Source organism: Cydia pomonella, chromosome 10, assembly GCF_033807575.1.
Source record: "Cydia pomonella isolate Wapato2018A chromosome 10, ilCydPomo1, whole genome shotgun sequence".
Classification (NCBI taxonomy): Eukaryota; Metazoa; Arthropoda; class Insecta; order Lepidoptera; family Tortricidae; genus Cydia; species Cydia pomonella.
Window position 1 is genome coordinate 17,880,879 of NC_084712.1, and position 15,279 is coordinate 17,896,157.

General features: G+C 37.9%; 1 protein-coding gene across 1 annotated transcript; it reads left to right on the top strand.

Moving 5' to 3' along the window:
• Positions 1-215: 215 nt before the first annotated feature.
• LOC133521761 (uncharacterized) lies at positions 216-15,260 on the top strand (the record flags this gene model as incomplete). Its single annotated transcript, XM_061856830.1, has 11 exons — positions 216-235; positions 3,969-4,094; positions 4,858-5,197; positions 5,348-5,567; positions 5,815-5,992; positions 6,309-6,436; positions 6,642-6,824; positions 6,901-7,228; positions 7,377-7,508; positions 7,636-9,441; positions 9,762-15,260. Coding segments are annotated over 11 exons (3,618 nt in total), but the record flags the coding sequence as incomplete, so codon positions are not given.
• Positions 15,261-15,279: the final 19 nt, after the last annotated feature.

Sequence of the window (15,279 nt, forward strand, 5' to 3'; positions counted from 1 at the left end):
GACTGACAAACGATGTGTTCATTTTGTGACATACTGATCGCTCGTGACTTTAAAATGTGACTGAACCTTAATGACGACTTTGTGACCTAAAGTGACTTACCCACTGACGAATTGGTGATACTGATATATCATGTGACTTGTGACGAGAGGTGACTTGTGACAGAACGATGACTAGTGACAGTGACATTACTTGACATTTGACTGACTGGATTTATCGAAGCTGTTGGGCAATCAGGTTAGTAGATATTTGATTTTTAAGAAAGTAATATTAGCTGACTGTATTCATTTAATAAAGGCTATGATACAAACAAGTTAAACTGACTGCGCCAAAAATACTTAAATATTTTTATTTACTAAGGTACCATCAGCCGTAAAAGTGCATGACGACTTTATCAATAAATTCATTCATTATTTCTCCGTGTAATTTCGCAACTCACGGTACATACCAACATACCCCATCTACCTTTATTTATATTATCAGTTTTTCTGCTACCTTAATTGGTAGCTTATACAACTCAATAATAAATAAATCATGTATAACCGAATATTAGCGTACTTGCATACGTAATTCGATGATTATAGTTTACTGCACGAAAAATTTCAATGTCAGAGCTGGTAGTGATGGCCAGAGCCTGATGGGTTAAAGGTTTATGGAGAAAAGTATTATAGATTTTCCTCATTTCTTTATTTTCGTGTGCAGTACCCAGAGCATTAATATATCTTATAGTATTATAGTGGTTTCCAAAAACACCTATTAATCAATTATGTATTAATATTGAATTGAATTGATTTTTATTTATTTATTCAATTCATTTTTGATAAGTAAGATGCATGAAATAAAACTATGTAAACGGATTATATCCCGAACCGATAATACAATTTAAATAAGATATTTGATTATGTATTAAAATTGGATCAGTTGGTTAGCATAGAATATCTTATTTTTGTAAAAACAGTTTTTTTATCTACATAGCAAACAGATGTTTGATCAAAAACGTAGGATCAGGGGTCTCCTTAGGAGCACTTAGCTAAATAAATAGTAAGGGGTCAAAAACTTTACAAATTAGATAAAAGCCGTGTTTTCCACCTCCACAACATTAAAAAGACTTTCTGTCACCAACGTGGGCTTGAAGTAGAAAAAATGAGAAACCCTGTTCAAGAATGTACCGGGACTCGAACCCAGACTCAGCATAGGCGTATAACTGCTAGCATACTTTTAGGCGGTAGGAAAGAAGCAAGTAAATATTTTAGTCCAATATTTTTTAATCCTATTTCTAATATAGGTATGTAAAAATAAACATTTCTCATACAATAAATAATAACAATTCTGCTAAGAGACGGCTAGTTATATTTTAAAAACTGTTTTTAGTTCCATCATTTTGTTTTTAGTCGGTTTCCAGTTCCTCCTAACCTAGTCGATAGTGAAGTGACCCTGGCCGCGAGCAGGTCCTGGGTTCCAATCCGGGTAAGGCCATTTTGTGTTTTAACAAATCACGTCATTTGTTCCTAAGTTGTGGATATTTTCTATATATTTAAGTAGGTACATATTTATCTATGTACATTGTCATTTAGTAGGTATCCTTCTGGGTACCTACTACACACTTAGGTACACAAGTCTTATCAAGGTTTAGCCCACGTTTAGCCTTATAAGCCTTGTTGAGGTGACTATCAGGCTTATTCAGATTTTAATAACAGGTTATAAATTAGATCTGTATTAGTTATGGATATGGTCTGTCAGTGTCAAAAGTGACGTTTTGGTTGAAGAAATCACTTTTGATACTGATAGGTAGATATGTTCAGAAATAATCCAGATCTAATTCATAACCTGTTATTAAAATCAGAATATGCTTGTGTGGGATAAGGTTGACTTGTTTTCCCATAATTTTTATTCAAGTAAGTACCTCTAAAAATAACGATGTTTATTAATATAACTTTCCAATATGACAATAGCTTCAGACGCATTACTATACATAGGGCCTGAATCCAAGATAACAATACTTCAATGCAGATTTCAATAAAATAAGACAGGCGATATTATCTTTAAAGAGCGGTGTTTAAGCTTAGGGTAGCAGAGTTGTGCACAGTATTTAGAACCACTCCACAATTGATCGCTAAATGGCAACATCGTGAAAGAATTTTCACACTGTCCGTTCCCCTACTATCTGATTGGTACGACTACAATGAAGTAAAATGTAAAAAAATGCCTTTGTTTTATTTTTTCCTTTAATAGTAAGAAAACGTTTATGCAAAAATAAGAAGTCTAGCTAGATACCATAGATCACTCTTTAGGAGTAGTAGCAGTCTTTCTCCAAGGGTCATCCGACATCCGCTATAGCATCAGACAACATAAAAACGCTTTCCTAAAGGTCACACGGCTAATCATGGCATAAAGGCGGCTCGCTTTAAAGGTCATATTTCAAACGACTTCAGCGTATAGATGGCCATAAATAGTATTGCCATTCGTAACGTCCAATAGCACCCCAGGGCAAATAATTAAATATTACAACACGCACAACAAAGCGCGTCATATTATCGAACCTGCGCCAGAGTCGAAAGTGGTTTCACTTTCTCTGCGCGCGGCGAATTATCATGCGTGCGTTTATCATATTAATTTTCATGTGGTTACGTAAGGGAACTGGTTTAATTTAAACTGCTCAGGTTTCAAAAATATGTTGGTTTTCTCGTTGGTCATTTAAGGAACGCTAATAGTACGAGTAGTATATTAATGGATGTATCCTATTAAAAAAATAACCTTAAATGTAAGTGGACTGGACCCATGCTAAGAGATCCAGGACAGAAATGGTCAAAAATTGTAACAACCTGGTACCCCAAAGACGCGAAAAGGAAAAGAGACAGGAGGCGGGAGGCTGATAGGAGGATGATATAGGAGCTATCGCTGGACCAACATGGACAAAAAGAGCAACCAACAAAGATGAATCTTTACTCATTCTTAACGCAATATAGCGCTCACAACTGCGTGTACATTTTGTGCACATGTACTTTTACGGTTTTTTTTACACGGAGTTCCAGTCATGGTTCTCTATTACTTTATTAGGTGGTCACTGGGTGAACTGGATAGTGTGTGTCTAAAAAATTATCAATTAAGTAAGTAGGTAAGTATGTAGACACTTTATTGTACATGCGGGAAAAAAGAAACATGGATTTGATTACATTTAGACACTATTTTAAAATAGATTACCGACCGACACTAATCAGCGGCAAAACTGAAACTTGTGTCCTTATTCTTTGACCGTAATCACTGTAGCGTTGATTCTCTCATTATAAGCTAATTTGGCATTCTCGTGAAACTGCGAGATCTTCCAATTATTATATTTTTAAGTATAATCCGCTTTCCTAACACACTTCCGCGACTTCCGCGTCAGATGATGGTAAGCATATTTTAATAACTAATGTGTTTATTTTTCACTCTCGTTACTTATGGTAATTTAAAAACTTTTGGCCCACATATTGTGTCTAGCAAAGGTCGCTTCGAATAGGTTATCTAATGTAATAAACTATTGAATTTATAGGAGTGAGAGTGGGCCAGATTTGACTGTGACATTCATGAATACAACATTGGATTCCGTGAGGTATTTGACCACTGCGGGAATATAAATTAAAGTTAAGAAAAAACATATTGCATCAGTTGGATGAGAAAGCTACTGCATAGCAACGTAACAATGAAACATTACAAGTTGTAAACGCAATTCCGCAATAATAACCTAGAAGCCGGGACAACAAGTTAGCTCAACTTCAACAAGTCAACACTCAAAGCGCTTTCCCTCCTTGCCTGCGCTCATCAGCTAGGAATTTAATTACAGCACCTAGGTACATGTATGTCAGTTTTCTAATCACCTTCCCAAGCTTCAACTAAAGTATAATTTGAATTTGCGTGCATTGAGATTTCTGCAGGAAACGGAGCACATGACAAGACAGCTTTTTCTAATTAGTGTACATTTTGTCCGCAGCGGTGATGGGCTGGAGAGCCGCACGGAGGACCCTCAGTTCCCAGCTGCCAGCGCGCTACGGCAATCGCCGCTGCTGCAGCACTGTCCGCTGCGGGGCGCACCCAAGTGCCCGCCTGCCTCTAAGCGGTTAGTATATGTGGACTTTTTTTAAGTGGACCAAGTCTTCACTGACCATCCTGGGTCGCCTGCGATCATCCACTTATTTTACTGATAATTCATTAAGCTTAAAGACATACCTAAGGTGCACTGATGATCAGTTAGGAGTGTTAATAGACACTAAAGATACTCCACAATTAAGACCAAGTAGTACACTTTTATAGGAAAACTGACATCTTAGACAACAGAGGCAAGTTCGTGGAAATTGACTACGAGCGAGCCACCCTTCATTTATATTTATGTAGGCGTTAGCCTTGATGGTATTTTGAAACTTTGAATCTGCGCGTGTTGCGTTGCGTCATATATATATATATATATATATATTTTTAGCATTATACCAGATATTAACAATCGCACCCCCCAAATGTAGAGTGCCAAGACCATATATATTACGTGATGTGAGCACCCAGGTCAACATTCATGAAAACAACATCTCAAACATTCAGCGGTCATTACTCTACGGCATCAAACAAAAGCCTGAAATTCGCAACTACAACCAGTACAACCCTACCACGATAGACTATAGAACTTCTATTCCAACGGTACAATCTGTTAACATCTTTCGTTTTATCGATCCGACATCTTGTGGTCTCAACACTATAGATTTACAACAATGGTGTCACCTCGCTCTAAGGGCACTTGACAACAATTATTTATAAAGCAAATCAACTGAATAACTAACTAGTTATTCAATCAGAAACGTTCATTATCACAATTAAACATTATGTTCCAGGTACCGAACACATGATGGCACTTGCAACAATGTGAACCGCCCAAGATGGGGTTCCACTATGACCCCTGTCCAGCGTTTCCTTCCCCCATCTTACTCCGACGGTATCCAAGCGCCTCGCCGTTCAGTTTTCGGCTCAGCTCTACCCTCAGCCAGAGAGATCAGCTCCACTGTCCATGAAGACCAATATGTGGAAACCCCGGGTATAACGCATCTGCTGATGCAGTGGGGGCAATTCTTGGACCATGATGTGACGTCGTCGTCGCAGTCGCGAGGGTTCAACGGCTCGGTGCCGCGGTGCTGTAAAGATGGTGGGCGGGACTTCGTCCCTCGAGAGTTCTTGGTAAGTTATTGCTAATTTAGTAATTTATTAGACATCTGAAGTCATCTGATTAGAAGACCTCCTCTCCTATATTGAGAAATTCTATTCAAGCCAATGTTGTTCTCAACGTGTACTCGCCAAAACGATCGACACAATATAATTTTTTTACAGCACCCCGAATGCATGCCGATCGAAGTCCCCCCCTCCGACCCATTCTATGGACCAAAGGGTGTGAGATGCCTGGACTTTGTCCGGTCGTCACCCGCGCCTCGCGACGACTGTGCCCTGGGCTGGCGTGAGCAGATGAACCAGGTGTCGGCTTATATCGACGGTTCGCCGCTGTACGCCAGCTCGGCGCGACAGTCGGACAAGCTGAGGCTGTTTAGAAATGGTACGCCAACATCATGATCATGATCCAACTTAATCCTCAATCGTTCAAAAGTTATCACACCCTATACTATAAGGCAGTTAGTGAGTTCGACGAATGTTGTTGTTCTAAAAGATATCTCCAAGACCTTAAAGTTCACTAGGAAACATCTTCGAATTCGACTGCTTGCTGCTTTTTTACGGTTTCAGATATAACGCTGGAGATTGAAAAAAATCACTACAACTTGATCATCTTTTCATGTTCTCTCCAGGAATGCTGCAATACGGACGCGTCCAGAACCGGCGCCCGCTGCTTCCTCCCGAGAGACGAGACGAGCTCTGCCGCGGCGGCGCCGTCTCCTCTGACTGTTTCAAGTCAGGAGACGCCAGGGTCAACGAGCATCCTGGACTGGTTGCCGCTCACATTGTGTGGCTTAGGCAGCATAATAGGTAACATCACATGACATATTTGTTCTGCCAAGCTTCATAATTTTAAAGTAATCTGATTAAAATGGCATCGATCAATTGTGGTCTCTTCCACATTGATATATATATAGCATTTTTTAATTATGTTTATGTATAAAGAATATTTACTTACTAATTCTCGAATAGCAGAACTATTAGGCGGCAAGTTCTGATGTGTTCGGATTAAATTAATGTCACTAATATCATATAAAACTAAACTCTACAGTCTACCCATTCCCGATTATTTCAGTGCATTTACCTTTACCTACTTCCGTTTTTTAACAAATGCCTTTTTATACAGAATGGCGCAAGAACTGGCGCATCTAAACCCTCACTGGAGCGACGAAAAAGTATACCAGGAAACGCGGAAGATTGTCGGCGCGATGATCCAACATATCACCTACAGAGAATTCCTGCCAATCGTATTAGGTCAGTCATACCATTTTCACAGTCCATAACAAACATTGATACTCTTTATAGTTGCATGTGCTTCTACAGCACACGGCACGATCACCTTTTCCTATCTTTTCAACACGATATTTTCTCCGCCTGTCGTACGTACCTTTACTAATGCCACACAAATACTACTGCAAGCTAAAGTTTTCCTTTTCTAATCAGGCTTTCTTGTCTGCAGGTCAAGAAGTGATGCGTCTGTTCGACCTGGAGCCCTTAAAGAAGGGCTATTTCAAGGGTTATAGCCCGAAAATCAACCCAAGTCCTGCGAGCTCGTTCGGCTCGGCTGCCTTTCGGTTCGGTCATAGCCTGGTGCAGCCGTCTATGGTGCGGTACGACCGGTTTCACAGGCCTATGCAAAACAGTAAGTTTCTGGTTTAAAATTACCATTTCCATCTACATGGACATTCAAGAACTAAGTGTCAAATGCCTCTTTACAGACGTCTCTCTCCACGACGAACTCACCAACCCATCCAACATCTGGAGCATGGGCGCCGTCGACCGCCTCCTCCTCGGCATGGTGAACCAGCCAATCCAGAAACGGGACGAATTCATCACAGAAGAACTGACCAACCATCTTTTCCAAACGCCTTCTTTTGACTTCGGGATGGATCTGGCCGCTATAAATATTCAAAGGGGGAGAGACCATGGAATAGCACCGTATACCGCTTGGCGGGAGCCATGTGGACTCTCGCCGATAAATGAGTTTGACGACTTGTTTAGAGTGATGTCACCGCGTGCTGTGAGGAGATTACAGGGTCTATACAGGTACAAATATATTTAGTACTCTCAAATAAAAAGTACACAGATAGATACTTTTCTTTAAGAGCAGTCCATCTGTAACTCGTCATAAGAAGAATGTAAAAAAAACTTGCTTAGTGGTTCCGTTCTCCATCTAATTGAGTTATTGTTTCAGGCACGTGGATGACATTGACCTGTTTACGGCAGGCATGTCTGAAAGGCCGGTTGTTGGTGGCCTAGTGGGCCCTACATTTGCCTGCATTATCGCTCAACAGTTCTCGAACCTTCGGAAAGGAGATCGTTTCTGGTAAGTTAAATAGCTGAATCACAACTGTATTTTGGTTGTGAGTCAGTAGAAAAAAAAAATTGCTTAATTGTTCATGATATAATCACCGGTTACAGAATACATATATTTAAAGTATGTGTTGTTTTAGGTATGAGAACGGAGGCTTCGAATCGTCTTTAACACCGGCACAATTACAGCAAATACGTAGGATATCGTTTGCCCAAATTCTGTGTCGTACTCTGGACACTATAGACAGCATTCAACCTTTCGTATTCCTTTCTGCAGACAACACTGACAACGATCGTATATCCTGCCTTAACAGCTTACTAAACAACTTTGATTTATCGCCATGGACTGACGTTAACTCAAGCAATGATATTAGTAAATCAGACGATGTTAGCACTGAGCGACCTAAGAGAAAGACTACTACAACCACCAAACGATCTACAACAAAACGGTTTACAACAAAAAAGCCTCAAAAATTGACTGCTACTAGTAAAACTCCTCAAAAGAAACCAGTTCCTGATGCAAATAATACTCCTCAAAAGAAACCAGTTCCTGTTGAAAATAATACTCATAATACAACTAGACCGAATTCTACACAAAGACAAAATAAAACTGACAGCATTAATGACAAAAACGCAACGTTGACTGACAGAGATGTGATAACGACAACTGAACAGACAGTACAAAAGATAGACGACAAACTTGACTTTAAAAACAAAAGTCGACGATATGAAGAAGCTGTCGCGCGACGCAATTCTAATAAACCTACAAAACAATACGGGAATGACTATGACGATGACGAGGAATTACATAGTGTACAATCTGTAGTTATAAATAACTTACAACATAAGCGACCATACAACAGACCAGTAATAGCTGTGACTGAAAATATTGATAAATATACCTACTTAATAAATTACGTGCCTAGACCCACACAGTCTTGGCGAGACACGACAAGAAGAACGACGACTAGACGACCAACAACAAGACGGACGCACGATAGGGACGTAGTGAAGGTGACGTATCAGACTTATGACGACACGTACGGTCGACCCAACAAACCGTATTACTATAACAGATACGACAACAGACATGACAATTACAATAGACAAGACGACAGAAATGATAGCTATGATAAACAAGACGATAGGAATGACAATTACAATAGACAAGACGATAAAAACGACGATTACAATATTAGACTTGAAGGTAAAAAGGAGGATTATAACTACAGAGAAAACAGACCTAACACGAACGACAATAATTTCTCTTCTGCTAGATCAAATGACAAATTCAAGACATCTACTACGAAAATTGACGCAACTATTGATAAAATCGCTGTTACTGACAATATTAAACTGACGACTGTAAATCCATACAAGCTAGTAACATTTGGTTATGTAGGTACATACAAAGGTGACATGACAAATGACAAAGAGACAAAAACTGACTCTACTGAGACAATTAGACACGAAATCATAAGTAAAGACTTCTCGACTTATGAAGACGACAGACTAGATACGGACGAAAAGAAAAACTTGAAACTGTCGACATTTTTCCATTACGAGACTGCGACTAAACCTTACAACAATTTGAGACCGACAAGACGATACGATGAGGATCAAATACCTGACTACTCAAAGACGAACAGTAAATACTACTTTGTTAGGAACGTTTTACGAAAATATCCAGACTCTACTTTGACAGACGAGTCTGTGGACGAGACTAAAAAGAAGGAAATATTAAAAGAAAACTATAACAGCCCAGGGCAACCAATGCCTGTGATGATAGAGGAAAGATCGTCAGCTGACAAGCTAGCGTTGATGGAAGAGGCAGAAGAAAAGTCGGTGATCCCAGATCCGGAGATACTGAGGGTGAAGATCGCTAAGCCATCAAGTCCGGCTAAGACACCGTCGGTGGCTTTCCAAGTCATACCCAGTGAAAACAAGTAAGTGGCACTCTATCTAAAAGTATAGTCAGCGTCAAATACTTTGTAGCAACCAAAGTAGCCAAATAGTTCGGTACACCATATATTTAGTATGGTGTACCGAACTATTTGGCCACTTTGACTGCTACGAAGTATTTGACGCTGAATGTACAACCCAAAACATATTTATTAATGAAGCTCACAATTGTTTTTTCTTCTTCTACTGTACAGGTTTGATCGATTTTACCCTCTCTGTCTCTGCGCTTTAACTTAGTCGATATAATCTTCAACGATCAGTAATTTATTTAAAGGGAATATAAAAATACGTGCTTTTGTTTCAGTCCGTCTCAATGGGCGACATATGAAGAGAAAGACTTGCCCGAGGGTCTGCCGCACCGCATGCCACCGATGAAAATCGACCCATACGCATTAAAAGAAATCCCCAGACCTTTCAACTTCGGTAACTTAAGGAGGCGGCGTCCAGGGAAAAACCACTAAGCCAAACTTTACCTAATATCCACCCTTATTCCTAAACTTTACAAGCTTCCATTAGTTAATTTATGTTCACGTAGAATTACAGATTAAAACAAACAATTAATAGCTAATTGAGGCTTGTAGCACGTTTATGAAAACGCCATTAGAATAAAAAGCTTCATCAATCATGATGTTACTCAAACAAGCTGTAAATTGTATTGTAAATAGGTAGGAAAGCGGACTTAACTTTGTTGACAATGAGATTTGTGTCTAAACGACAGACAGATGATAAGACTTAAGAAAACAAGTAAACAGTTATAATAGGTAACTTGCAAAAACATTGAAGACATTAAAACATACGTACTTATGTTAATGTAATGAGGACGATACTTCTAAGACTTGGATTCAGTAAGATAGTCAAGGAGTTTGATTTCTGGATTGTCGCAGTGACATTCAAAGTTGCAAGTGTTTTCATCTCGTCACTGACATAAGGTATTAAGTGGCACAAAAATCAAATTTCTCGACCGAAACAATAAAACTTGCGCAATCAACTATCGTGTCGGCAAGGACAACAAATACAGGTAGTTAATGGAAGCATCTATGATGCTCGAGATATTCGTGACATGAATTACAATGACGGACGTGACGGGGAGACAGATGTATGACTAAACTGTTTTAAATGTTATTACTAAATGACAGCTTAGACATGAGCTCACTGACGCAATGAAATTATCACAAGGATCCGAGTATAATGAATGAAAATAAACTGAAACAACTTTAGACTATATAATTACTGACTGACAGACTTATATTTTTGCTAATAAGACATGAATGTGAATTTATTTTTGGTTGGACGTCATGGCAATGACTAGATTAGGCTAGAATGACTAATAACTAAACCATATTGGGAATGGGACTTTAGAAACATGACTGACTGATAGACAATTATTTATTTATTATATTTATTTATTTATTTAAGTATAGGGTGACAGTTCAGTTTAGTATGAAAAATTTAGTTCCAATTAAATTCCGCAATATGGCGCGTGATAAGCCTTACCAGTAATATATACTGGTAAGGCTTTAAGGGAATTGGTATGTTATAAACAAGTTGATAATTATGTGACCAACACATTAATTCTGGACTGGACCGAATTTGACTCCATCAAAATGACTGAAAGTAGAATAACTGGCAAATTAGGCGCAACTGAATAAAATGACTGACCGACAGATGATTATGACAAGGTGTCTGAATTATTTTTCGACAGAAGACATTAAGTACAACGGAAACTGACCATTCGTACTCGGTTCAACATATAGGAATGACGAATGACTAAGACTAGTTAGTCCTAGGACTAGACTCAGGTAGCTGGTAGAATGACGAAACTGTCCCATGTGAAAAAAACTTGATTAAAAGACAAATATCCAAGATGGCCAGTAATATCAAGTAGGTACACTATGATTCGACACAATATAATGAATGACTCGACTATTATATTTATGCCAATTAGACTTAATCTGAACTGATTGACATAACTCACTCACAGAATAGACTACCTATCTAGTCGTTATGGGAATAGATAATTTTTTTTAAATAAGTTAACATATTGTAACCGACAATGACTGACTAAAAGTAAGAAGTATAACTGAAGACCTGACGGAAACAAGACAATAATACAACTCAACAAGACACGACAATAAGACTGTAATGAGTAACGACAAGTGTTATATGACAATTAGACAAGTGTTACTGACTGACGCAGCTCACGACCAAAAACTGATAATTTCGACCTAGCACGTTTTTACTAGAATGGACTTTAAATGACTTTGGCAACTTTTGAGTTTGGCTGATATAGACCGACATAAATAACTAAATGGAACGGAAAGAGATATTGACTGGATAGTATCATTGACATGACGACCGGTCTGGCCTAGTGGATGGTGACCCGGCCTATGAAGCCGATGGCCTCTGGTTCAAATCCTGGTAAGAACATTTATTTGTCTTATCACACAACGTGGATATTTGTTCCTGGATCTGGTTTCTATGTATTTAAGTATTTATATATTATGTATATCGTTGTCTAAGTACCTACAACAAAAGCCTTATTGAGCTTACTGTGGGACATAGTCAAATTGTGTAATAATGTCCTATAATATTTATGTATTTATTTATTGAAACTACAGGTGTCGTTTTAAGTACATATATCGTTGGTACAAAATAGTAAGTAGGTACCTATATATTAGCATGACGCTCTGAGACATAATGACAGACATGAATTAATTCATTCTGGTTAAACCTGACAATGACTGTAACCGAACTCGACTCTAACTGAGACTGACTATGAGAGTGACACGACACTAAGTGTGACATGAATAACTGACTGCAATGTCGCTTGAAGGTGACAGTAATACTGCCATTAACAGTTGCGACTACCTGTCCTGTACCTGAGTAATTATACAGAATATAATTGATTTCGACTAACTGACACTGACTGCAACTGATACTAATTATCATTTATACCGAATATTACCGACTTTGACTGCAATGAATAGCGACTTACTGACAATACTGACATTGATTTTTAATACGAGTGCAGTACACATTTTGAATTTGAGATTGACGGTCAAATACTGATGGTGACTAACGGATACGAACAATTGGACATATTTAAAAACAGACACTGACTGCAACTTTTTTTAGGTAATTAGGACTAGCGTCACTGATTTTAACTAACTAGCATTGGCCGTCGCAGTCATTAGTTAAGTGACACTAACTGTTACTGAATCTTACTAACTGTCTATAGTCTAGCAAAACAAGTCGTTAGTAGAAAAATGCCTAAAATTCAAAATCTGCATTGAAGATCAACACTTAGTGCCTACTTTTTCAGAATTTCCGTCTTATTCTACTGATAAAATTGGTTTGCTAGACTATAACACTGACTGTCACTGATACCTACCGACCATAACTGATTTTGACTAACTGACATTGACTGCAACCAATACTGACAATGACTGACGGTAACCGACAAATTGCTACTGGCTGCAACTCATACTGAATGTCTTTTATATTGACTATAACTGAATAAAACTGGTTTTGACTGCATCGTATACGGAGTAACTGAAATAATTGAACGTGACTGAAACTGGCTAACAATGACTGAATGAAAATGCAAAACAAACAATAGCAAAGGACAGTGACTAATAGATGACATTGATTGACAAAGACGGACTGCTAGAGATTCTAACAAACTAGAACTAACCGTCATTGAATTTGACTAATTGGCGCTATAACCGAATGCTACCGATTTATCTGAAGCGGGTATTGATTAACTGACATTAAAAGTTATTGATATTGACTGACACGGACTGAAAGAGACTGCTAGTAAATGTGAATAAGCAACTGGCGCTATAACTGGCTCATTACTGACTTATCGGCGGATAACAACTAACTGACATTGAAATTTACTGATGACTGACATGGTCTACATGACTGAAAGTTAATTTGACTGAGTACAACTGAGCGTCACGTATTTTGACTAACTGACATTGAAACTTATTGATATTTACTGACACTGGCTGACTGCTAGAACGACAAACTGACAATGACTGACGCGGACTGACAGACTGTTAGTTCATCTAACTACAATTGACGGTAACTGATTTTGACAAACTTCTACGGATATCGACAAAACCGACATTGATTGAAAATGACATATGACTGACTCGTTAATCGGATCAACTTAAACTGACCGTCACTAATTTTTGACTAACTGACTCACAGATATTACTGAACTGATACTGACTTAAATCCATTCTGACTTTTCCCTAGCGATCGCTAATACTGGCTATAACTGATTTTGACTAACAGACATTGACTACAACTGAAACTGACTAATGGTAAGCGACAAATTGCCACTGACTGTAACTTTATGCATGCTTTAACCGAGTGAGACCGACTTCGACTGCATCAGATACCGGTTAAATGACACTGATTATCTACTTGTGACTAGTTAACCGTCACTAGTACTTACTATAACTGACATAAACTAATCAACATCAAAGCAAAGAGTTCCGACTAACCGCCATTGACAGTCACTGATATTGATTAACTGACTCTGACTGTAACTGACTTTGACTGACATTTGATTACGACTTCTGAACCGACACTGACTATAATTAGTTGCGTAATAAAATTGAAATTGAATTCACTGGACAAGAGATACCAACAATATCTGTGTGTGACTGACTGTAACAGATACTGACAATAAGTGGCACTGAGTGTGACAGTAACTGACTAAAAGTGATACGGACAACTCACTCGTAATAACACATTCACTGCCAGTGCGAGCTACGCGCTACGAACGTAGCCGTAATACGTGTTTTCCTGTCTGTAGCGCAAAACGCCTACGAACAGAGAACCGGCCTATCGGGTCGCTGGCAGTAAATATTAAACAAACTGATAAAGACACTGACTGTAACTGTACTATTACTGATACTGTTTAACTAACTTGTTATTTGGCATTGACTGATACTGAATGTCCTAAGTAACTGTGACCGACTGTAAAGGACAGATACTGACTGAATATATTTAAGTAGGTATATTAGAAAATACTGACATAACAAAATACTGACATAAAATGATGACGTTTTAAACTACAAAATAAAGACCACAACCTGAATAACCAGCTGAAAATGTGTGACTGACTGACCTATTTCAAAATAAGTCAGGGCCCATTATTCTATATACAGATATTTAAGGAATTATTCTTATGAATAACGGTTTACTTTATATGGACACGGAATAACGGCCCTTAACAGACTGAGAGTGATCTATGTATGACAATTATTTAGTTCATAAGTTATTGGTTAAGTAGAAAAGTGAGGTTTCGAAAAAATCCATATTTATGGAAAATACAAAGTTGTTCTTAACTTTTCTATTTAACTGACGAAATATAAGATTGATTCAAATATAGATATGTAAGTTTTTATCAATGTGGTCAGCATTTATTAACCCTTAAAATTTTGTTTCAAAGGTTTTGTTCACCTTAGCAACTTAGTTTTGTCTATCTAATGCTGACTGTACCAATATTTAAAAAGAGCAACGAATTTATTAACATTTTACAATGATAAAGAATCTCATAATAGTTACGTAATTAATATACTTAATAAGATTATAAAAAGTAATGTTTTGGTTTTGATAATAAAATCTAACCACCGATGGTTCTATATCTGCTTGTAAACAGTTTGTTATTAACTTATCACAGATATGAATATTGTTTTATGTAAACTAATAAAGAACAATGTTGATTATTATTCATTATGTGTATTTTGAACTTCTATAAAGTTTATAAAGTAATTGAAAATCCTAACGGTTGTTTTTTGTATATT